This window comes from Seriola aureovittata, chromosome 1 (assembly GCF_021018895.1).
Source record: "Seriola aureovittata isolate HTS-2021-v1 ecotype China chromosome 1, ASM2101889v1, whole genome shotgun sequence".
In the NCBI taxonomy this organism is placed as follows: Eukaryota; Metazoa; Chordata; class Actinopteri; order Carangiformes; family Carangidae; genus Seriola; species Seriola aureovittata.
Window position 1 is genome coordinate 21,897,788 of NC_079364.1, and position 23,318 is coordinate 21,921,105.

General features: G+C 38.6%; 1 protein-coding gene across 3 annotated transcripts in view; it reads right to left on the minus strand.

Moving 5' to 3' along the window:
• Positions 1–20,155, minus strand: part of nfatc3a (nuclear factor of activated T cells 3a) — a 64,129-nt gene extending 43,974 nt beyond the window's left edge. Inside the window, exon 1 of one of the 3 annotated variants that reach the window (XM_056383277.1) lies at positions 19,566–20,155. In XM_056383277.1, coding sequence (XP_056239252.1) covers positions 19,566–19,656 — 91 coding nt within the window. In that variant the 5' untranslated portion in view covers positions 19,657–20,155. Of the gene's footprint in view, positions 1–11,481; positions 11,622–19,565 lie in introns of those variants that run through there. The other 2 variants (XM_056383293.1, XM_056383286.1) reach the window with 2 other exon arrangements.
• Between the last annotated feature and the right edge of the window lie 3,163 nt (positions 20,156–23,318).

Below are 23,318 nucleotides of genomic sequence, written 5' to 3' on the forward strand. Positions count from 1 at the left end.
CACATCCTTCATTTGTATCAAACCCATGCTTTATCCTTCTCATCAGTCAAAAATCAAATTCACAAATGCAACAGACAGTGAGAAAAAAATAGTAACATTATTTTCACCTAAAATTGGCTTGTGCTTGTTCTTCAGTCCAGGACAATGAAACCATGATTATGAGGCAAAACTGCCAACCCCAAAGGCAACCAAGATACCGAAGACATATTTTAGGTGTTGCCTCTTCTGAAGCAGTACAGAGACAGGTCTGGATTCTCCTCCTGACCTATTAAAATGTCTGTTACTTTTAAAAGGGATAAGAGGAAACTGAAACAACATTCTACTAGTAACGTCTTCATCCTGCTTCTGCCTTTCTTTCAGCCAACACTGCACTACACCAGGACTACAATTCAGCCTCTGGTTGCCAAACTGCAAGAATTATTTGGTCACAAACCCATGTGCGGTTGCGCCCTGAGTTTGCACTTGCTACTGAGCCCATATTCAGGAAATTAGAGGCCAGAGTGTTGCTGGGTAGCAGGCAGTCATACAGGCATTGTTCCAAGAGGGATAACCGATGAACAGCACTACTCAGGAAACAAATTCACACAACGGTGCGTGCTGTCGGCTGTCATCACAGCTAGCGCTGGCAGGCTATTTATACCAAAGGTCATCCGGCACAGGCAGCATGTACACACACAAACACACACACCCACACACAAACAAACAGACAAAAGCCCCTTGTCTGCATTGGCACTACTCTATTAGAGGTTATTGATAAACTTCCACTGGATATGCTCTGCTGCTCCCATAGGGAATAAACCCCCCACCCAGACCCTCCCAGTGTTTCAAATGTGAAAAGTTAATTTCACATGCAGAGCCACTTTCATGTTAGAACAGTTGGAGCTGATATTTTATTTTTCTATTAAAAATGTGTCCAAAAATATCTGCATTGTCAGTTTAGATTTCAGAATAATACAGGCCACAATTTAAAACTCATCATTTACTTTTGTACAGTACCATTCACCTAATCAAGCATAAATAAATTAAAAAAAAATCAAAAACATCTCATATAATCTACTGTGAAACAAACATCGTGTAATACCATCCTTTCACTCTTGTCCTATCTTTGACCTTTTAAGATATGATAAAAAACCATTTCTGCTTTACTGAGAAAGGAGAAGAAATTCAGAAAATTGCAAAATGACCAGGGCAAAAACATAAGCCAATAGGCGTTCATAAAACATGTAGTTTAGCTAAAACCACAGTTTAGCCTACACAGGATAAGGTTGTGAAATCATTACACAACACTTCTCTATATTCCTAAAATGTACAGGGGGGTCCAAAGGTCTGAGACCACTTTCTCTCCACTGTACCAGCATGCATAAAAAATAAGAGACTGTTTTGTTACATTCTAAACTGGGTCAATATTTTTATAATATTTAGTAAAAATAGTTATATTAAGTATTTCAATTCACCACCACAACACTGAAGTCTTTACTTAACTGTTAAACACAGATAAATAGGCCATAACTTGGTAATAAGTCAATGTAAATTCCCATATTTGATTCTCTTATATTAAATGATAACCACATGCTAGTAATATGACAGCATTGTCAAATCAGACATTAAGGCTAGTCTTAAAGAAGTTTATAAAAAGTAAAAGGGTTTTGGGAATGGTGTGTGTAGCTACAATATGCTTCTTCCCTCCCTCTCTATATCCCACAGCAGCAACAGAGGCAGTAGCGGAAAGCTCTTTATTTATAGCTGCTTGGCTTCGCACTGGCCCTGCCTGCTTGTCACAAGACCCAGCAGTGGATCCTCTGACGACAGCATCTGACTGACTGACAGGGAGCAAGAGAAGGACAACAGAGTCGAGAGGAAGAGAAAGAGGCTGTGAAGATTACAAAAAGCAAAGCATCCTCTCACTCACTGATGACCTGGGAGCTACAGTAACATGAAGAAAACAGAGGAAGAGAGGAGGCAAGAAAAAGTGAGAACGAAACAAAGGGCAGGGCAGTATAGACAGGCGTTCACACCTTAAGTGAGGAACACATACGCAAGCATTTTCAAAACATCGCTCATTTCTCATTAACTACACTGTACTGTGCACCACACCATGCTCACAGAAAACAGAAACATCACCTGTAATTTTATAGTGACATGCATTTCTTCCATTGTGATTTTTGTTGTTTTTTCTGGATTGCAAAATGTTCTCTCTCTGAAAAAAACTCTATTTGGAGTAAAAATAAAACACAATTAAACAATTTGCCAGAGAAGAGGAGCAATTTACACACTCCATTAATTCTTCCTTCTAACAGCCCTTATCCTAGAGACAGATATAGAGAAACATGTTCAAAATATTTTGAATTACAGAGAAAAAGGGAGTGAGGTGAGGGCAGAGACATAAATGCATTATAACAGATATCATGTCTTAAAAGTCTATAGGTGGTTTAAAACACTTCCTCTACCGTTGAGTGGATGTTCACATCTTGTCCTCATTGAGATGCTTTTTTAAATGGCTGAGGCAGACGAACCATCAATCCGCCACAGGATTTGACTTAATTAGCATGGTGAAGGGAAGGGAGATGCAGAATGGGAAGAAAAGAACAGTCGAGGCAGTCTGCCTTCCTCTCCCCTCACTTGTCTGATGACTTGTTTTTGCACCATATATCTCAGGGGAGGACAGACATCAAAAGACAATATTTAGAGAGAGGCACAGCCAGGTGATCATGTTTGTACAATACTACCAGCACAAACAGTTTATAAAGACAATATGAGTATTGTTAAACTTTTCTAAGGAGCCAGAATGGTGGAGCTTACCACATTTGATTCAAAACAACGAATGCCCAAATGCACATGAGGAGCAAAGAATCTAAAACATATTAATCAAACTCAGATCCCTAAGATACAAGTGGTCTCAGACTTTTGGACTCCACCATATATGACAATGTTGCTTCATTAAACATACTACTACTTTAAACATACAAGTTAAAAGTAAGTAGACATAGGGAGATTGAGCTGGTTGAGGAAGCACAAAGTGGCACAAAAAGTATCAGCATCTGCATTTGACAGAAACCAATAACAACAGCATGTGGCAGGTAGAACTTGTAGGGATTAATGAGGAGTTTACAGGTTAAACAGTAGACTAGAAGGGCACTCAGAGTGCGCAGACCTCCGCCAAGGCCAGTGTCAAACAACATACACCAGACTTTAAGAGAAAAAAATTCAAATTCCTAGTACATGATACAGATCTGCAGGTTTTTTTCTGAATTTGGCAGTATGCTTTTCTGGTTTTCTGCTTAGCTAAAAACGCAACCTGGTCAGCTAATTTTAGCTCTGCTGAATCACCCCAAAATAACATTCAATACAGATAATTTAGGGCAAGGCAGAGCAATCCCAGGTGTTGACTGAGTAATAAGCTGCTGCCATAGTAAATTGGGTGCTAATCACACACAAACTGAGAGTGCAAATTGAATGAAAGTCACAGTGATATTTGCCCAGGGCTTTTATCTTAGCAAATCTGGCACTGTGTTTTTATTTTCCTCTTTATGTGTCATTGTTTTGTTGTGTTAAGTTGGTTTATTAAGTGGATGTGGTCAATGAAAAACATTGCTCTTAAACAACAAGACTAAATAATAGTACACAGTTTCTAGTCCCAAACTGACACGATTTGGAGTAAATTTAAATTTCAAGCAGATCATCATGTCTTATGTGTTTTGTCTGAATTGATGCAATCTTCATTAGGGGGAGACTAATCAAGTGGCTACCAATCAGACAATGGTCTATTTAGAACGTATTATTATATGAAGACAAAACAGAAGAAGAAAAGTGTCAGTTACTGAATTAGGTATAGGCAGTGCAATGTGCAATAAAAAGCAGCAGTCACTAGAAGCTAATGTAGACAGGGCGACCCCTGGGTATTGGCAGTTCATGTGTGACAGTGTGCTTTGAATTTTCACCTTGTGCACACAGATACTGTAACCACCTGTTTGCAAAGAAGGCACAACTTTTGCTGCTACGCTTAAAAAAAATCTTTTCAAGTGGTACCAGTGGCAATGGGTGACCAACTCAGTCATCATGTATATAGTATTGTGTAATTACTATGTGGATAATATTTATGACATTGAAATATAGCTTATTATGCTCTGAGAGTCTTGGATTTTGTGTTAGATGTCTGTGTTGGCCTGTTGATAGTAATAAGAGCAGTAACTTGTCTCTGGACTGTCTCTGTCAGTCTCCTCAGATAACAGATTAGAAATCCCTCAGCTGGGTTGTCCTACAGTGTCAGTGGTGTAAGATTAATTTAACATACTCAAAGGTCAAATTGATATTTTTTTTATTTGCCATAATGCTCTGTCTCTCTGTTACAAAACAGTTTCATGCTTATTTGATGAAGGTTTTAAAAAAGTCATAGGTCTCTTTTCTACTTTTGTCGTACCAATCATGACACATGGAGGAGAGAGTGGTAGCGTTGCACCGATGAGGGTCAGACAGGGGACGACCATGTTACCTGGCCCACAGCCCTCTCCTCGCCCTGAGATAAGATTAGCCTGCTACCTAAAACCCTCCAGTGTGGGGAATGGGGTGGGTGGTGGGAAACCCCCCTGTCAGTGCCAAACAACAGTCACCTTAGGAAAGGAGGTCAGAGAGGAGAGGAGAGGAGACAAGAGGATGTAATGGTACTATTGTTTTATCAATGGCCTTGGTTGCAAAGCCCCTGCACTGTTCCTGAAAGCCTGGTGCGTCACACACTCCTCAAGTGTCCATACATCAGACAGCCAATCCGGTTAAATAAAGATCTCTAAGAGGCTTTGCTGTACCTAAGCTAATAATAGCTTTGCCTCACTGGGAGATGTTTCGGTGAACCGCGGATTGTTGGATGTTTGTGACACACCACAAACACCAGTGTGTTCTCAAGGCAACCACCGGGAACGGCCTGACCCACTGGTGATGGTGGCATTCACTTTGGCTACTCGACACAAAGCTCAACAGGCCTCTGGCTGACCGTCACACTGCCTGGGGATTCTCGCTTGGGGGATAATCTGTAGAGACTTTGTTCCTCCCCCCTCCTACTCTCACTGCACACAAAGTGTGTCAGGGTCCTGTGACCGGCAGTGACACACAGGCCCACATTCTGAGAAAGCCCAGTTTACTACTGAGGGAGGGAAGGATTTTTCTCTCCCAGAGAGGATGACAAGCTCACTGCTGCTGCAGGTTCCTGCTGGTGCGCAGACGATCTTTCTGTCTACCTCTCTTTGTGTGTACATGTGCATGTGTATGTCTATGTGTGTGGGTGGTGTTTGAATGTGTATATGTTCCTGTGTGCCTGTGGTTGTGCCTCTGTGCCTTCCTGTGTCTTTTTGTACATACTGTATGGGTATATGAGTATACCTTTATTTGGGTGAGTGTGCGTATGTACACCCCAATTCATATTACTGTCTTAAGTTACCCATTTGCCCCAACACCATGTGGTGCTGGAGCAATAGGGTAACCTAAGCCAGGGTTCCCTTTGTGGTGGGCAAGCAGGTTGATTAGAACAGGCTCTGCTTACATCCCCTGTACAGAAGGCTTTGTGTTCAGCCAAGTCTCTTCTTTCAGCTCTCCTGAAGAGCTGCTGACCAACAGACCACAACAAAACTGTGCCAACATGACATGTACCATAAGCCTCATGGGATAAATGGCATGTAAAGCAGATACATAATCAATCAACATATTTAAAATCAGTAAATGTGATGTTTTTTAAATATGTCGTCTGTAGAACAAGTGAAACATCTAAATGCTAAATGGTAATGAAAATTTTTTTTAATGTTTCCGGAGCATTTTAGATATCTGTCAGTCGTGCTTCCCACAGAAGATAAACTTTTGTTTCAATCTGCATCGACTTGTTTTTATGCACTGAGTTAGGTATGCACCAATCCAACTTTTTCTTTGCTGAAACCAATTGCAATACCTAAATACAGATTACCAATCAGACACCAGTGCTCTTTCTTCCAAATTTAAAATTGGAATACCTCTCTTTGTGGAACTCTTTAGGATTGGTTTTTATGTAAGGTGACAAAAGGGCAGGGATTGCAATGGCACTAAAAACTAAGTGGTGTTCGGCTGTGACTAAATGAACTGAGTGAAAATTAGAGTTTTATCATGACATTGATAACGAGTGTGTACCTTGATTAATACATTGAATAAATTACAATAATTTAAAAAAAAAGAAAATGTCCAGCATGTTCCAGCAAACAAAGTCTCCAAAACATTTTTAGAATGAAAAATTTTATTTTGCATTGTTAACATTTGGGTTCATAGAGATATTTGCAGAGATTCCCAGCAGAGTTCACAAAAGCAAATTTAAATCCTTCCCCCTGGGTTTTCCAAGAACTCTGCGGCTGGCTGGTTGCCTACCTTTCTAAACACAGCGCCTGTGACGCACATGCACACACGTATTGTAAGGGCTGGCCTACACCTGTGTCTCTAAACTATTGACTGGGTTTGTGCCAGACCTACTGGTGATCCCTGTATGTGAAGGTGGCTTGGTGTGTGTACATATCAAATTCCGTGAGAGTGAGAAAGAGCGAAATCCTAATGTGACAGAAAATAAGGCAATCTTCTGATGACAGCAGAATTCTGATGTATGCGTCTCAGTTTAACCTGGCATCTGCAGAGCCTTGTTATTTTCTTACCCTGTAATGTTATGTTAGGGTTACATCAAAAAGCCTTCCTGTGCCGTCACAGCAGACTCACCAGCCAGAAGAGGCTTAACAATGGCAGCCTAAGCCAATGTTAACATATGCCGGCAGCTAAATTAAGCTCCTAATTAACAATCTCATGCCGAGATAACATTATGGGATAAACACAGAGTGCCAAGTAACCACCTGAACTAAATACCCACCAACGCACGAAGATCGCTTTCAAACACATCACTAATTGCCTTTAGGATCTATTAATTTGGTACTCTAAAAATATCTCAGGAAAGGTTAACACTTATATTTTAATCATAATAATAATAATCTTTATTTAATTGCATTTATAAAAATACTTAACTACCTACAATAGTAAATATTATCATTAACATTAAAAAAAATTGTAGCATTAAAGGTAATTAAACAACAGAAAATGAATACCAAATAAGAAAAAGTAAAATAACTTAAGATGAGAATGATATTTCAGTACAGATTTAAAAGACAGCCCTGACTCTGAATGCTTGAGACCCTTAGACCTAGAGTTCCACTGCTGAGGGGTCTTGATACCAAAGCACCAGTCAACCTAAAACTTCGTCTGCACAGGTTGTGTAGCGAAAGCAGCAACAGCAGCTTCAATCCTGTGTCAGCGTCTAAGCAAGATGTGTTCACGCACAGTCTTGCCACGCAGGTCATCTGTGTGTTGGCACCTCTCAGAACTCAATACACAATCCCTCTAATTATGAGCATAAAAATAGAAGAAAACGATGTCTGAAAAATGTGGGGGAGACACTTCTTGTGAGGGCAAGTATCAAATGACAAAGCTATATTTACAAGAACAAGGACTAGTAATTCAAAAAGGATCACTGAATTGGAATCATTTGATTGGCAGACATTCTCAGCACTTAATATCAGACAAAGATAGATAACGGAGAATGTGTCGGTCACGTTATGGTTTTATCAGCTGAATGTCGACAAAAATGAAACTCATTGATGTGTCTTTGGCTTATATGCCCCAAAAGAAGCGTATGAATAGAAAACAGAAACAGAGCCATGACAGACCTCTGGGGAACCCCACAAAAAATGAAGCTACACGCTACAGTTGCCACATCACTGATGGCAACAAAGCTTTTCACCATGTCAAGAGTTTACTCCAACAAAAATTAAAATCAGTATGCCCAAATGATTTAATGCTATTGCATCTGCACATTGTATTCACTGATACGTCTGACATTTACTGGCCCAGTAGAAGGTCTAATCTTTGTTGTATCTGTGAGCATGTTTATGTACACTTAGGAAACTGGGTTAGCATCTGCTTTTTGCAGTAACCTGCTTTCTTAAATGTCATATAGACAGGAAACCTGGTTTCCTTAATCTGAATGAAACACAATGGGAAAACCAGTGAACACAGCTACATTTCTGGGAAAAAGTTTTTGTTTTTGTTTATGTATATGCTTTACTGGGTCTTTTCATGCATGTATCTGCAAGACAAAACCCAGGACAAACATTATTACTTGTAGTTGTATTCAAAATAACATAGTTCACAGTACAACTAAAACAGGAAAACAGGAGGATGAAAAGTAGGCTATTTGTAAAATTCATACACTGATAGAGTAAAAACTAAAAAAGCAGTCGTCTCAGCTGCAGCATCATACACCACAAATACATTTCAAGTATACCAGCCGTAGGGGAGACATCTGGTAACAGACCAGTTGCGAGTAAACACAGGTTTTTGAATAACCAGCTAATTGGTGTGCATCACTTAACTTGGCTTCTTCCAATAACATGGTTTCTTGTGTGCATGTAAGCACACAACTTGCCAGATCATTCATATGGTGTATTCAGAAAGTGTTCAGACAACTCATACATTTTTTTCACATTTTGTTATGTGTCCACCTGTGGTCAATTCAATTGATTGGACATGATTTTGAAATGCACACATCTGTCTATGTAAGGTCTTAAAGCTGACATTGCATATCAGAGCAAATACTTAGTCATGAGGAGGAAGGAACTGCCTGCAGAGCTCAGAGACAGGATTGTGTCGAGGCACAGATCTGGGGAACGCTACAAAAAATTTCTGCTGCCTTGAAAGTTCCCACAGTGGCCTCCGTAATTCTTAAATGGAAGATGTTTGGGACAACCAGCAATCTTCCAAGAGCTGGCTGCCTGGCCAAACAAAGCAATCAGGGAGAAGTTCCTTGGTAAGAGAGATGACCAAGAATCTTATGGTTACTTTGCAGAGCTCCACAGATCCTGTGTGGAGAAGGGAGAAACTTCCAGAAGGACAACCAAACCATGTCCACTCAATGTGATATGTCAGTTTTTCCTTTTTAATAAATTTGGAAAAAATTCTAAAATTATTTTTTTACATGGTCATTATAGGGTATTGAGGGTGGCTGCAACACAACAAATGTGAAAAAACTGAAGGGGTCTGAACACTTTCTGCTCTGTATGTATTGGTTTTCAGTGGAGCAGGAGAGCTACAGTGCATTAGAAGATTGGCCTCCAAGGCGAACACAGGCTGCTTGATGGCCTGCAATAACCCAGAGCAGATAACATCAGAGGCTACTGCTAGCAGGGGTGACATTCAAACAATCTGTCAGGGCTGACTGTGTATGTGCCTGAAAAAGTCAGCCGAGAGAGAGAGAAAGAAAGAAAGAAAGACAGAAAGAAAGAAAGAAAGAAAAAGGAGAGGGACAGATAGGGAAAACAGAGCTTTTGTCTGCCTTTATGTGTGAGAGAAACTGAGAGAGACACAGTGTGTGTGATAGGGAGACGGAGCAAAGAGAGACCCAGATAGAGGAGCATACTACAGTATATAGTATAGACCCAAAACAAATGCACAACGTACAGATTATCATGCAATGTTCTATGATATCCAAGCATAAATGTATATAAATTGTATGGCTGTCCTGGCCTTGACCCATCTTCACACAGATAAACTACACAACTATACAAGCACAGCCTCTTCCCATCCTGTGTGTTGCATGCAGTGGTGAAATACATGAAGAGGATGTACTGAGGTGATAAAAATAAAGGCTGTGTCCTCAAGTAAAGGGTCCATCTGCTCTGCTTGGGGGAATAACCTCATAACAGTCCTGTTACTCTTTATCGTGCTTTTAATCAGACCGACACAAAACAACACAAAAAACTGGCAGGAAATAATCAAGGAGAAAACAGGAAGACACCAATTTCCCCTGTGAAAAAGAATAAATGGAAGAGATATACATACAGAAAAAAAAAAACTATAACTAAAGTAGGAAAACCTGTCCTTGATGTCTTTTTCACAGCTACAAGTCTATACAAGATGCCAAGAATATCTTTACCACAGAAACCAGTTCTGTGCTTTAGTCTTTTCAGCATAATGTGCATAAACTGATGAGCAGTTATGGTTAAGGTTATGGTTAAAACCTCTACCCACAATTGGTGTGTAATGCCCTTTTCGCCTCGCTGTCAGTGGCAAGTCCACATGGTCAACATTCCACTTTTGACCCATGTAGTAGGGTCCACTCAACCACATGGGCTTCAATGGGAATGTGCACCATCACAAGTCTTCTTTTTTGTGAAAACTTAATTCAAACCTTTTCCTATATATCCTATCTAAAACCTCCTGTCATTGTTCACCTCAAATAAAGTGAACTGCAACAATCACTGCTTCTTAATAACTCTTTTTAGAATATGTCACATGCGATCATTAGACATATAAAGGGAGTGGGACAAGAAAAACTGCATGGGGCAGAGGTGCCAATACCAAGTATTAGCCTAACTGATGTATAGCTTTGAGGGGTAGCCTAAAATAAAATGGGATTCAAACCACCCTAATCCGTGTGTAGCAAGCCACGCCTCATAGTAAAAAGGGACCACAGAGAGAAAGAAAAAAGTGGAACTATATGAAGGAGTTCAACAGCTTTCTCTCTGGTGTAATGCAGCCTCTGACATGTTGATACAGCGCAGCCAGCGGTAGCTTCAGTTACACTAAATTTAAACTAGACAGATGCCACACATAGTTACTCATGCCTCGCCCCGGGAAACAAACGTCTCATTCATCACAGTGGGTGCTGGGACCCCTTCAGTTCAGTAAGGTTAGGGGGCACCCACATGGTGATCTATCCCCACATGTGGACCTCATGCATGACTGTCTGACCTTTGACCTCTCTTGTCTTTTACATTTTCAGAGAAATAAGAAGTCATAAAGTATAAACTCTCTTTCTCTAACATACAGCTTTTCATCTGAAGAATAATCTGAAGAAGTTTAACAAAGTCTAAAGAAATCAGCTAACAGTCCTTTTATCTTCCTGAAAAATGACCAAAGCTTTGTTTGTATGTCTTTTGTTTGTTTTTTTATGTCTTCTTTTATTTCCTTTTCGCCAGTTTTTATTAGATAATTTGTGTTGAAGGTTGTTATAATAGCAATGCCCATTCATATCAACAATTATCAAACTCCTTATGAATAATATGTCTAATATCAACAAGCTTCACAATTAAAATGATAAAAATATTCAAAATTAAGAAAGATTAAGAAATACAAAGACCAACTGAACATTAGTTAAGCGGAAGTCAAGTTCAGAGCATAGAACATGAAGATACTATCAGCAATATTTAATGTTACACATACAGCAACCTTGGACTGGACACATTTCATTAAATTGGTTTTATGTATTTTTGTGTCAGTGAAAAATTTAATGTCTTCTGTTGTCATTATAGGGAAAGTTAAACGCAATTTCTTCAGAATAGCCTGTACTCTAATGACAGCTGTTTGTCTGATTGGTTGCTCCCACCCCTCAACCTAGAAGTCTAGACAAACATACACACATGTACACACAAAACACACCTGGCTTGAGTCTGGGAGTGCCAACACACTCACCTGGCGATGTGGCACACAGCATTCTTCCACTCCTCTCCTCGTTACGATCACAAAGCGCTTCAGCAGTAAAAAGTTGAAGGCTGCAGACGTGCCGGGGCGAGAGGGGTTCTCCTGCTCTAAGTACGAACGAGTCACTAGAACCTGCCGTCTGCCCTCTGCCACTCTCTTTGGGAGCTCAAAATAGTCCACCATGAGAGCGATGTAATTTCAGTCTTTCAGTCTTTCCCACGACAAGGACTGAGCGGATCGTGCTCTTGGTTCAAAGAAGCAGAGCAATGACAACAAGACAGACAAGGGCAAAATAGCTTTCTCCACTAGCTGCTCTAAGTGTGATCATTTCATTATGATAAAAATGTGCCTTGACATACTCTCATATATAAGTATGACAAAGTCAACCCTACATGTACAAGAAATATCACAGCACGTGAACAGAACAAAATCAAACCTGTCTAGTGACTAAATGGCTGTGGTGACTGCTGGCATCTGGAGATTTCATTAGCCTAGATCAGTCTTTCTGATGTCACTGGTGGTCTCTTTCATATCCTGAGAAAGCAGTGAGAGAGGAAAGAAGCCCCAGTCGTCCTGTTGGCGCGTCTACAATGCTCTGTGCTGCAGCAACCAACAAACCGCAAAAAACTTCTTTCAGTCAATGTACATGGAATTAACGAAAAAGGAAACTGAGATATGTCTTGACAAGGTGAGTGGGTGAACAAAAATGCTGTTCATGTTCCCTTTACCAGCACCTAGAGAGTGGTGTGCCCCCCTTTCCTTTCATTCCCCCCTGCCATCTGAACCCCACATGGCATGTCTGGGCAGAGAGCCAGTAACCTCCGCTATGGATCTACTACTCTGCCACCCATAAAGGGCACTTCTGCCCCCCTGCCTCATACCACCTCTAACACCCAATGAGGCCACTGCTTGTGACCTGCATAACCCAATACTCACCAATACCTATTTCTACTACTCACAAAGTCACTTCACAATAGACACTGTTCCCCAAATGGAATAAGAGTTCCTTAAAGGGATAAGCCAAAGTACAAATTTTAACATCAACAACACCACAACAATACTGTAACATGGATTGTGTTATTTTCATGTATGAAACTAGATTCAAAAACCATGAAGGGAAATATGTTCTAATATGTTCTATAATTAGTATGTACAACCAAGCTTACCCTGTTTGATACAATAGATGAAAGCAAACGTGAGGACACCCTCTGGAGCAAGCGAAACCATCAAACACGTCTCTAATACTGCCACTTTCAGTGCTGTTTGTTTCACAATGAGTTAGCTGTAAGCTACAAAGTGAAAAGGTCTGGGAGTTACAGCTGTTACACACAAAGTTACTCAAAACAGGACATACCTCCCTTCCTATGACGAGCCACCTAAGCATTTATTTTTTCAACAACTAATAACGACAAAATTAAAAAAAGACAAAAAGTACTATAACACTGTATATAGCTACTTTTCTTAATGAAATTCTTTTAGAAAAGAGAATTTGATATATTAATGTTTATTGTGAAGTTTAACTGAAAACAATGTATATGTGTGTGTGTGTGTGTGTGTGTGTGTGTGTGTGTGTGTGTGTGTACATACATATATATAAAACATATAGCAACTTTCATGGCTCTTAATTTTTTTTATATATCTTAATGGAGATTTTTATTATATGGGTCATTTCATACAAATTACAAAAAAATATATTTTTCAAATCATGCAGAACATTTCTGATCATCTGCATAGATTTTGAGATAGCTGCCTTAGACTTCTGCCCCCACCCCTACAATCGGGATACTATATGGCTGCAATTTGCAATTATTTTTCTGATTAATATTTTTTTAATTAATTATTGATTCAATCTCATCATCTATAAACATCAGAAAACAGTTCAAAACGGCCTTGACAATTTCCAAAAATGCACAAAATTACATCTTCAAGTTTCTTGTTTCATTGTACCAATGGACCAAAACCCAAAGACATTCAAAATTTGATATGGAACCAGCAAATTTGTTGTATATTTCCTAATGAATGACCTAAATAACTAACTTGTTTTTACTGCATAAATTAATGCAAAATGACAGGCACCAACAAAAACAAACAATCTCCCAGACCTTGGATTGGACCACTTTTTACTGATCTATTTTCTACTGAAGGAATAGTTCATACGAAAACTTTCAGAGGTGAATATCGCAGAGAATATGGTTTTTGTGACTTGTGTGAAATAACTATTAAACTAACTAAATCAACACATTGATTAACAAGCACACCCTGATCTCAATAAACTTTATGCATATGAATGTCATTGTAAAAACAAAATTGAACTTGGTAGAACTAAGATTTTCCAAACACTTAGTCGACCAAAATTTAAGGGATGAATGTCGCCATTCAGTAGAATTTTACCAACACAATACAGTATTTACAGGCAGCATAAATGAAAACAAGTCAACAGAAAGACATTAAAGGGGATGAATAGGAGCAGATTTGCTCTATGGACCTCTAACAGAGAGAATACACTTGCTCGAGACAAAATGTTAAAACTTAAGTAAAAGTGCTCCACATGGCTCACATAGACAGTGATGAGAATCAGTTGACTTTACTTGTTTAATTTTTCCCCTCCCTGATGTAGGCTATGTTGTCATCTTCTTCAGGGTTTTCCCTACAATAGAAAGGCTTAGGCATTGCGCCTAAGTGTTTTTGTGTAGTGCCTCAAGCTGAATGAACATAAAAAGGCATTTAGGAGACATATCAGAATGAATGTCATAAACAACATTGACAGAAAGGTGAGATGGCAACAGGAATGACCTGCTAATCAACCATTAGTGTTGATGAATGTTTGAGTGTTGAGGGATGGGTGGAGACCGATGTTCATCACCAAACTAATCAAGGTAAGATATAACTAATGTAGCCTATTTTACCTATGAAGAAATTGCTAACCTAGCTAAATTACATAGATATCATGTACTGAATTACTTAGTTGTTAGCCAATGACGCTAGTTAGTTGAGGTTACATAAAGATACATTGAATGATCTAATGTTAGTATCTAACTTGGCTTGGTAGCTAAACAAAGTTAGACTGTATTCACATATAATGTCATATTTCACTGTGCTCTGATTGGAACATAATAAGATTCTCTATGACTAGCTTCTCCAAGTTTGACGTTACTATGGGATATGACAGGGCTCACTGCTCCTCTTGTGATTGGTCAGCTGTACAAGTTAAGGTAACTGACATCTTCATTGAATACCAAAGATGTTATTTGGTGAAAAGAATAGGCTATTGACTAGAGGTACGAAAAATGTTGCCAGCTTTCTTTCACAAATACGGTAAGGATAATGGCTGAGAACAATGTGAAAAACCACCAGCCACGCCCACCACCTGAAACCCAGACAGCAACTAAGCCCTCCGAAAACCTATGGAAAACCCTGTTCTTGTGACATGAAATACTCCACCATTCCACAATATTTTGCTTTTCCCCTAGTCTTGAGTCACAGTTACTTGCTAGATCTTAACACAGATTAGATCGACAAGGATTAAATGTTAATCTAAATTTAACATTTAACCACTTTTAACTACTTGTTGCTACATTGATTTTCAACAGTAAATCTGTTAAAGCTGCAGATTCTCATGGCAGTTCTGGGCAAGTGTCACACCTCAAGCACAGAGAATAAAACAGTGCCTCTTTCCATGTCGTTACTGAGAAAAACGAGAGACACCAGATTCTCTTTTGAATCCAAAGGAAACCCGTGAACAGTTTAGCTATCTTTATCTATCTTAATACCATACACCTGTCAAAATTATAGTTAGTAGGCTAGTAGAAATTCAGCTAACTACGTACTGGTGAGTTGTCAAAGTTAACATAATGAAATGCATCAAGCTAGCGGACTTTTAAGTCAATGTGGCAAACTACAAACTACAGCTCAACTGTTGTTTTTTGAGGCCAATACCACTATTAATGTTTGAGAAAATCCAATTCCAATCTTTTTTATATAAACATTTACCATTTAAGAAATATTTTTGACTAAGAGTCCTACAACAATGGTGAATAGATACAGTATGTACTGAGCAGGATATTTTATGGTCGAAAAATAAACAGTCCAAGTTTGTTGTGTTGACCAACATGTATGCAGCAACCTACAGTATATCTATAACTTAAAACTAGCTGATAATATTAGCTCACCAATTTATCAGCACAGCTCTATTGGATGTCTAAAATTGTTTGATTGTTGTGTGATGAATGGACATCAGCAACATTTTACAACAATACTTCAGTAGCTACCATGACCACAGCCAAAATCCCAGCACGTGTAATCAATTTTAACTTAACTTAACCAAATCTGAATTGTCTGCCAACTGTTTAGTCCTGTCAGGTTTCAATGTTGCTAATTTTAGCTAAATGAACTGTTTTGTTGACCATCTGAAACCATCTCCTGGATCTAGACAACACCAAATAAATGCAAACAACAACAAGTCTTTTAATTTTGACCAAAGAGTAAAACAAAAAATGAATAGTTTATTAGATAATTCCCCTATCTGAGAAAAAGTATTTAAAAAAAAAAGTATTTCTAGAAGAGGCTTCATTATCATAATCAATCATTATTAATAATCTTATGATTCCTCTTTTGTAAATCTATAAAAATCATGATAATCATAGTTTTTAAATTATTCTTTGTCCTTTCTTCAGATTTTTTCATTGAATTTTGAATGACCCTGTCTCACTTTCTAGTTAAGCTAATCCACAGAGGGATTCATTCTTCTATTCAGCTGACACGGTAAATAATTAGGGGAAAACCCTTAAAATAAGTTTGCTCATTGCCTCTGAATAGAACAGTGGAATATTTCCCCTCAAAGAGGTGACTGCTTCAGAACAAGAAAACACTCAGGGAGAGAAGGGAAAAAACACACAGACAACCAGACAAAAATACAAAGAAAAGAACAAAAAAAGACAGACAGAGAGGCAGGGTGTTATTCTGTACCACACCATTACACAGATTTTGTGTCACAGTCACATATGCAAGGAGAAATGCTGAATGACAGGAAGATTACAGACAGCTGAGCTCAGAGTAAAGGTGTAAAGGAAGCCAACATCCAACAGTCAGCTCCATTAAAGAATAAGATGAAAGTATAACAAGGATGTAGTGGAGATTTTTTCATAAACACAAGTAACCAGCTCCCATAACAACACCTTTTTAGAAAGTAAAGGGCATTATTGTAAGTTTTGGTACAGTTGCTGAAAGAGATAGAAAATGTGGCACTATATTTTCATTTTTATTTCGGAAGAAGTTACCTCTCCTTTTCATAATTCTTAAATCAAACATCTGAAAAACCAGCTGCATAGATATTGAAATGATAACAATCACATCCCAGTTCAAGCAACATGTAAAAGCTCAGGGGAGCAGAAACCTGTCAGATATTCACATAAGAGTTTCTCCAGGTTGTGAGAAAAACAAGTCCTGACTTGAGCCTTGTCTTCAGAGAAGGAGACCAACGCAGCAGTGTGCAACTCCCTGTTACTCTGGCTGTGTGATCCTGTATTACACTGCAGTTATTAATTTGGACAGGCACCCCCCTTTTGGGCCAAGTCATACAGTCCGGACCAGATTAAAACCACTTGCACAGTGGTGCTTTTATTCCTACGCTTATTCCAACTGCAGTTTTTCCCCTCGTCCCATCTCCAAATCAAACTTCTTTTTTAATCGAAGGAAAAATTGATTTAAGATTGCACGAGCCAAACCTTCATGGAGCCATTACTTTGCCAGAGTTTCATGAAAAGGACACAGCCAAAGAATTCACTAGTTCCAGTGGTTTAGGCCCAGAGACAGAAACAAATGAAGAATCTGAATTTATCATGGGTGAACAGACCAAGGCAAATGCCACATGCATTATTTTGTGGGTTCAAATGTAGCTCATGACCTTTTTATGATCTTAACTCAGCCTTCCCGAATTTTGATTGAGTAAATAACCAAAACCCCAAAAGACAGCAGCTTATGGCAGGAATAACTAAGGGTGTAGTTCATTTTAGCAATATCAGATAATTTATCATTTTCACAGCCTCTTCAGCCACTTCCAATATTTTTTCAATTCACTGCAACACCACCTGAGTCTAGTTCCCACCATGGAAGTCTACCTGTTTGTCTGCAATTATTATACATTTGAAGACAGACTTCTGAGTTAACATTTCACATTTTTCATGGAATCTGCAATGATCTAATATATGAGCACAAATTATCTCTATTCAACATTAGCAAACATATAACATTAACTTCTTCTTTTTGCATTTTTGGTGAATCCTTGGAATCTGTTCTGTCACTCTGTCGCCTCAAGTGACAACAAATGAATATCGAAAGGATGAAATCTGTTCCAATCTTTCGTATTAGATATCAGGGTTACCATTTTGCATTTTGCTATACATTACATTCAAACAGAAACTGCCTCGAGTGGACAAAATGTAAGAACATTAAGCACCTGTAAATAACAAATACGATCAATATATTCATAGAAATGTTCATTTCCATCCTGAAACCTGCAACAAACATCACTTAACTGAACAATAATTAGAATGTTTGCCCAAACTTAATCCAAAATATCTGTCCTATGAAATAAGTTCTTTAATTCTACTCATATTTAACTCTCCAATTATCTTCTCACTGATTACCTACTTTGCTTCCATTGCTTTTCCAATACAATATACTAGTCAGTGCTAGTATAACCAATCATAAATCAATAAACCCAGGCATTGCATCAGTAACAGTCACTTCTTCTGTGGTTCTGGTTTCCAATATAACCCTCTAAAAAGTTAGTTTTGTCCTTTCATTTGCCGTTTCTACCTTTTTAGGAGTGCAGTGTGATGGCAGTGTCATGCTGCAAAATCCTCATCTAGATTCAAACCATAGCCAATTCATTTATCATGGTGTACACCTTAAACCGCAAAAAAAATGTAGCTTTTTGAAAAGGTTGTTTGTGACATGTGAAACTAGTGACAAAACTCTAACTTACATTTGCTTGTACTACAGTAGATAGAGCTTATTTTTAAACTTTTTGCTCCCACACATCAGGCCTATTAAGGGAGGAAATTTAATTTGCCATGGTTCAATACAGGGGGCCACCTCACCTCCATGTATGCCCTCTCCTCTTACAGTCTGTCTGTACAGTTAGTTTTTGGATGTATTATAGTGACATCCAACTTTAAAATAAAATTTAAAAACTCTTGGTGTTAATACGTTACTTTTAATAATTTTCCTTAATACTTCTATTACAAAATTTGATTTTTCCTTTGTAGATTACAGTTTCTTACAACCAGTAATTAACTAATTTGTTGTCATTGTGCATAGCTGTACTCAACTCTTAACATTAATATTTTTACATGTACAAATATCAATAAGATATAATAACAAGAAATAATATCTCTTACACTATGCTCATATACATTTTTTGTATACATTTAACAGTAATTAATACTTATTTCAGTTAAGACTGTTTACAATGAAATTACACATTCGACACACCTGTCCTAGCTTTGACTTATTTTGTTTTGACAACATTAGCATGTGCTACTTTTCAGAAATGTGCTCAAGTGACATTCAAACTGTTTCCTTTCTCAACCATACTTGACTTACACCATATCAACCATCAGGCACTCTTAACACTGCCGCAGTCCCGCCACACAGTTACACGCCGTTGATAAGTTATCTGTGCACAAATTGTAGGAGATACTTAAAAGTTTTAACTTCATTCGCACACGACAAAAACGGCACTTGTGCTAACCCGCTAGCATGTCAAGCTAATGACAGCTGGTGTTGTGGACATTATCTGGGCCACCACGACAGGAAAGACGCGTGATGTTTTAATGTCTCAATTTCTCCAAAAAAAATGTCAGGGTCAGTTCCTCTTTTTCCTCTTTTATAGAGCACACAGTATTGACACTGCGGTCGAAAGCTGCCGGGTTAAGTTAAAGGCAACAATAGCTAAGTGGGTAACAGCACATTATGCCATGAGTTTACTACCAGTACAAACAGTATGAAACATGCAACTGGGCACAGAGACACACACTGACCTGCGGGGCCTAAAGGCTGCTGCTGCCCGTCCTCTCCGAAGATCAGTCTGAAGTCCAGCTCCTCATTCCCGGGGCAGTTTGCAGTAGTCATCGGGTTTGACAGCTCGGGTTTTACCCCGCCACTCGACCGTCGACCGCTGGAGCAATTTATGCTCTCCTAAAATGCCACAACATTTACCGACTGCCACGACGCCGAACTTCAACTTTTGTTCATTTAACTGGTGATCTTTTGGCCATACACGAACCCGTGTTTCCCCCTCGTTTCACTAATCCAAAATACAGGTCGCTGGCTCCGCTTCCTCTGGCAGTTAACGACCGAAATTCTGGCTTCAACTTCAGAGAAAGTCGCCTGCCGCCTCTGCCTCTCCTTATCTCGCTGTTTCTCTCTGTCTCCCGACCTGTTCAACAACAAAGAAGTGCTCTCTAGTTTAATCTTCGCTATAAAAGCAGATGAATTATCCCTACAATTGTCCCGTTCCCCCTTTCTTTCTCTCTCTCTCTCTCTCTCTCTCTTTCTCTCTCTCTCTCTCTCTCTCACTCTCTCTCTATCCCAACTTTTACTAACCCCGCGTGACAAGGCAGTTCCAGTGGTGACGTCAGCAGACAAAACACAACACAAGGCACGCGCACACACGCACACTCGCTGCTCCCCAGTTAATAAACAGTTTATTAAAGCCTTACAAAGCAATGAGCCTAAAGGGTATTGCTTTTGAGTATGTTACATGTTTTGCAACCACAGACACATTTGCCTGAAAACATTTCACTTCCAAAATCCATAAATGTTTCATATCTTTAAATCTGTCTTATTCCTGTGTGATTAAGCTTTTTTTGCAAACCCAAATGTAAGTATTTGAAATTTCATCTAACAACCCTTTTGACCTTGCAACAGCTAGGTCTTGCAGCCAATTTTCTCTATTTAATTGGTCCTCCATTCTCTTCCTACCATATTACATCCGATTGCACCTGCCCTCAACCCTACCTCTTTGTGTGCCTCCAATCCAAGCCAGGATTGGTAAGTATAATGACATAATGCACTTTTTACCTTTAGATCCTTGGAGTCTGTCAGCACAGAGCCGCCAAATTTGCTAATCACCCAATTTAGGTTTGTCAATGGGGCTATAGGAAAGAATAGACATCTTGATCATAGCTTTTTGGATCACTTACGCTCTATAAATGGCACAACAAGCTGATTGAAAAATAATGTTGTTTGTGTTCTCAGAGCACAAGGTTTAAATACCCGTAATCATTTGCCATTCAATCCCTGATTCTGCAGGCTTAATGTTTTTCACCCACTGTGAATTGTTGTCCTCCAATTTATTTTCTGCTCAAATGGTAATTTTGCATAGTGCTTTGCAGATGATGGGACTCAGTAGGTTTTTTCATTCCAGGACACTAGACAAAGATTTTGACCAAATGTCAAATAATGGCTGAAAAGATGAATATGTTGTGACCCATCCAGAAGACGAATCAAAAAGCTATGTTTACTCCGTACACCTGAATTTAAAATAGGCTCTTTGGTAAATGTTATTCTGACATGTCAAGTGACTGACCATTTTTTTCATCTTGTGCATACTCAGCACTCACACTGCATCTGCACTGAATGCTCTATGATAATTTAAATCTCAATGCAGTTCTAAGTATTTCTTATGCAGATTGGTTCAGATTAATCAGAGGCTAGAATAAAGCAATAGTAAATCCTTTTGTATACTGGCTGTTCCACTCCCTTTAACCTCTGTGTCGCTATCATCCTCAGGTTAATCTTTATTGGGCAAGGAACACAGGTTGATGCACTCCAAAGCTTTAACGTATTGCTGCTTTGACGATCTTCTTTCCTGACAACATTTGCATTAGTATTCTGTTATTTCCTGCTACCAACCATGAAAAAGTTATTGTTAGTTTTGTTAATTTTATGCACACAACTCTTTTTATTTCCATTGACATTCACTATGATAAATAACTTTAATAGCATTATTGGCTGGGGTATTCAGATTCTTGTTGCGGTGCCCCCCACGTGTACTACACACACACACACACACACACACACAGAGTTGCGGCTGATCAAGAACATCTGCCTCTATCGAGCAAGTTTTTTAATATTTCACCAAAGGTTTTTGCAAGACTGATAAGAAGAGTTATAAAAGAGCTGAAGTTTTTATTATGTGTATTGCTGCATTCATTCTGCCCATCACAGATTAATGAAATAAGAATTATAGTTTTGGTTTTTATGTTCAACTTGCAATAAAAGAAACAAATGAGATCATATATTCTCTGTGTAAAATAATTAAGCTTGAATGTTTTTCTATATTTAAGCTTAACATGCATAGAACTAAGGGAAAAAAAGCAATAAATATAATTTATTATACTTCTGAAAATAACCTCTGCAAGTGAACAGCTTGATGTAAATCAGTCCATCCTCAAGACAAATTGCATCTGCAGCAGACAACAGCGCTTACTTTTCTGACACAGTCACACACATATACCTATACTAGATGCATGTGGGCGTACAGAGGCGCTCAGCTCACAAATGCATCTGAAAGCATCAATATCACATTTCCTGTGGTCTTTATTTCCAAGCAAAAGTACAAGGTTCAACCCTTTTTGACTTTTATGCCATCTTCTGAAGCAACAGATGAGTTAGGCCCAACAGATATTTGTTCTTCTCAAAACTGTATGGTAATACACACCAAAGCTGTTACAGTTTCCCTTCTAAACTTTGTACATTGTAATGGTATCCTGCCATTTCAGACTGATCACATGACATGTGGTGATCACATACTACAAAAAATTATTCTATTTCACTCAAATAATTTGATTAAATGAGTAATAATAAGTAATCAATAAATAATATTATTTGTGTTGAAACCTAAAAGAACAAGCTACTTTTAAGAACTGCTATGGGCAACAGTTAGGGTCAAGTTAGTCACACATAATTATTGCTTAATAAGTAATTTCTTACCTGCATATAAGTACCAAACAAATTCCAGCCTGTATTCAGTGATACTGTGACTATATTAATCTTCAGAACCCAGTCTTCTATAAGATTGACTTACAATGGAAAAGAGAAGAAAAAGAAATTGAAATGGAATAATCTTCCTGAGCTGTGATTCCTGACCTAGTGCAACATATTTCAGCCAGTAAACGATCAGAAAAGTACGAAAGTACATACTGAATCAAAAAAGTTACTTAAAATTGATTAAAAAAAATTCAATTATGATAATTATAATGCTGTGGAATTAGTTATTTTTCATGTGTGTTTAAAAAGGAACGAGGGCAGGAGGACAAGGTTTTAGTTGTAATTAACCCAAATGATTCTCAACTCACTGACTGTAAATGTACCTTTGTCATTATAATACTCTTACTAAAAATTAATCGGAAGTGATCATCATATTATTATGTGGCAATCACATGACTTGACTGAACTTTCTCCTGCGCAACAGTTGTGTCTCCAGACCCACCCAAGTCTAATTCAGGTTACCTGCATCTCTTATCTTCGCAGATGACCTTTGAAGGGAGAAGATAAAGACAACAAATTGTGTGGGAGGCTAGATGTGGTTTGTGATATTATGTTCTTGTAAAGAAAGTTATGAAGGAAAAAAAACAGCATCTGCCCACACACTAGTCCTGTTTGAGAGGTGTCACTCTTTCAAGGATTGGGGTTTGCACACACTGCAGAAATGCAACGCAGCACCTTGGCAACATGTGCAACGTTCACTAAATGTCAGCGAATATCAAATTGCACACAGCCCTGTATCA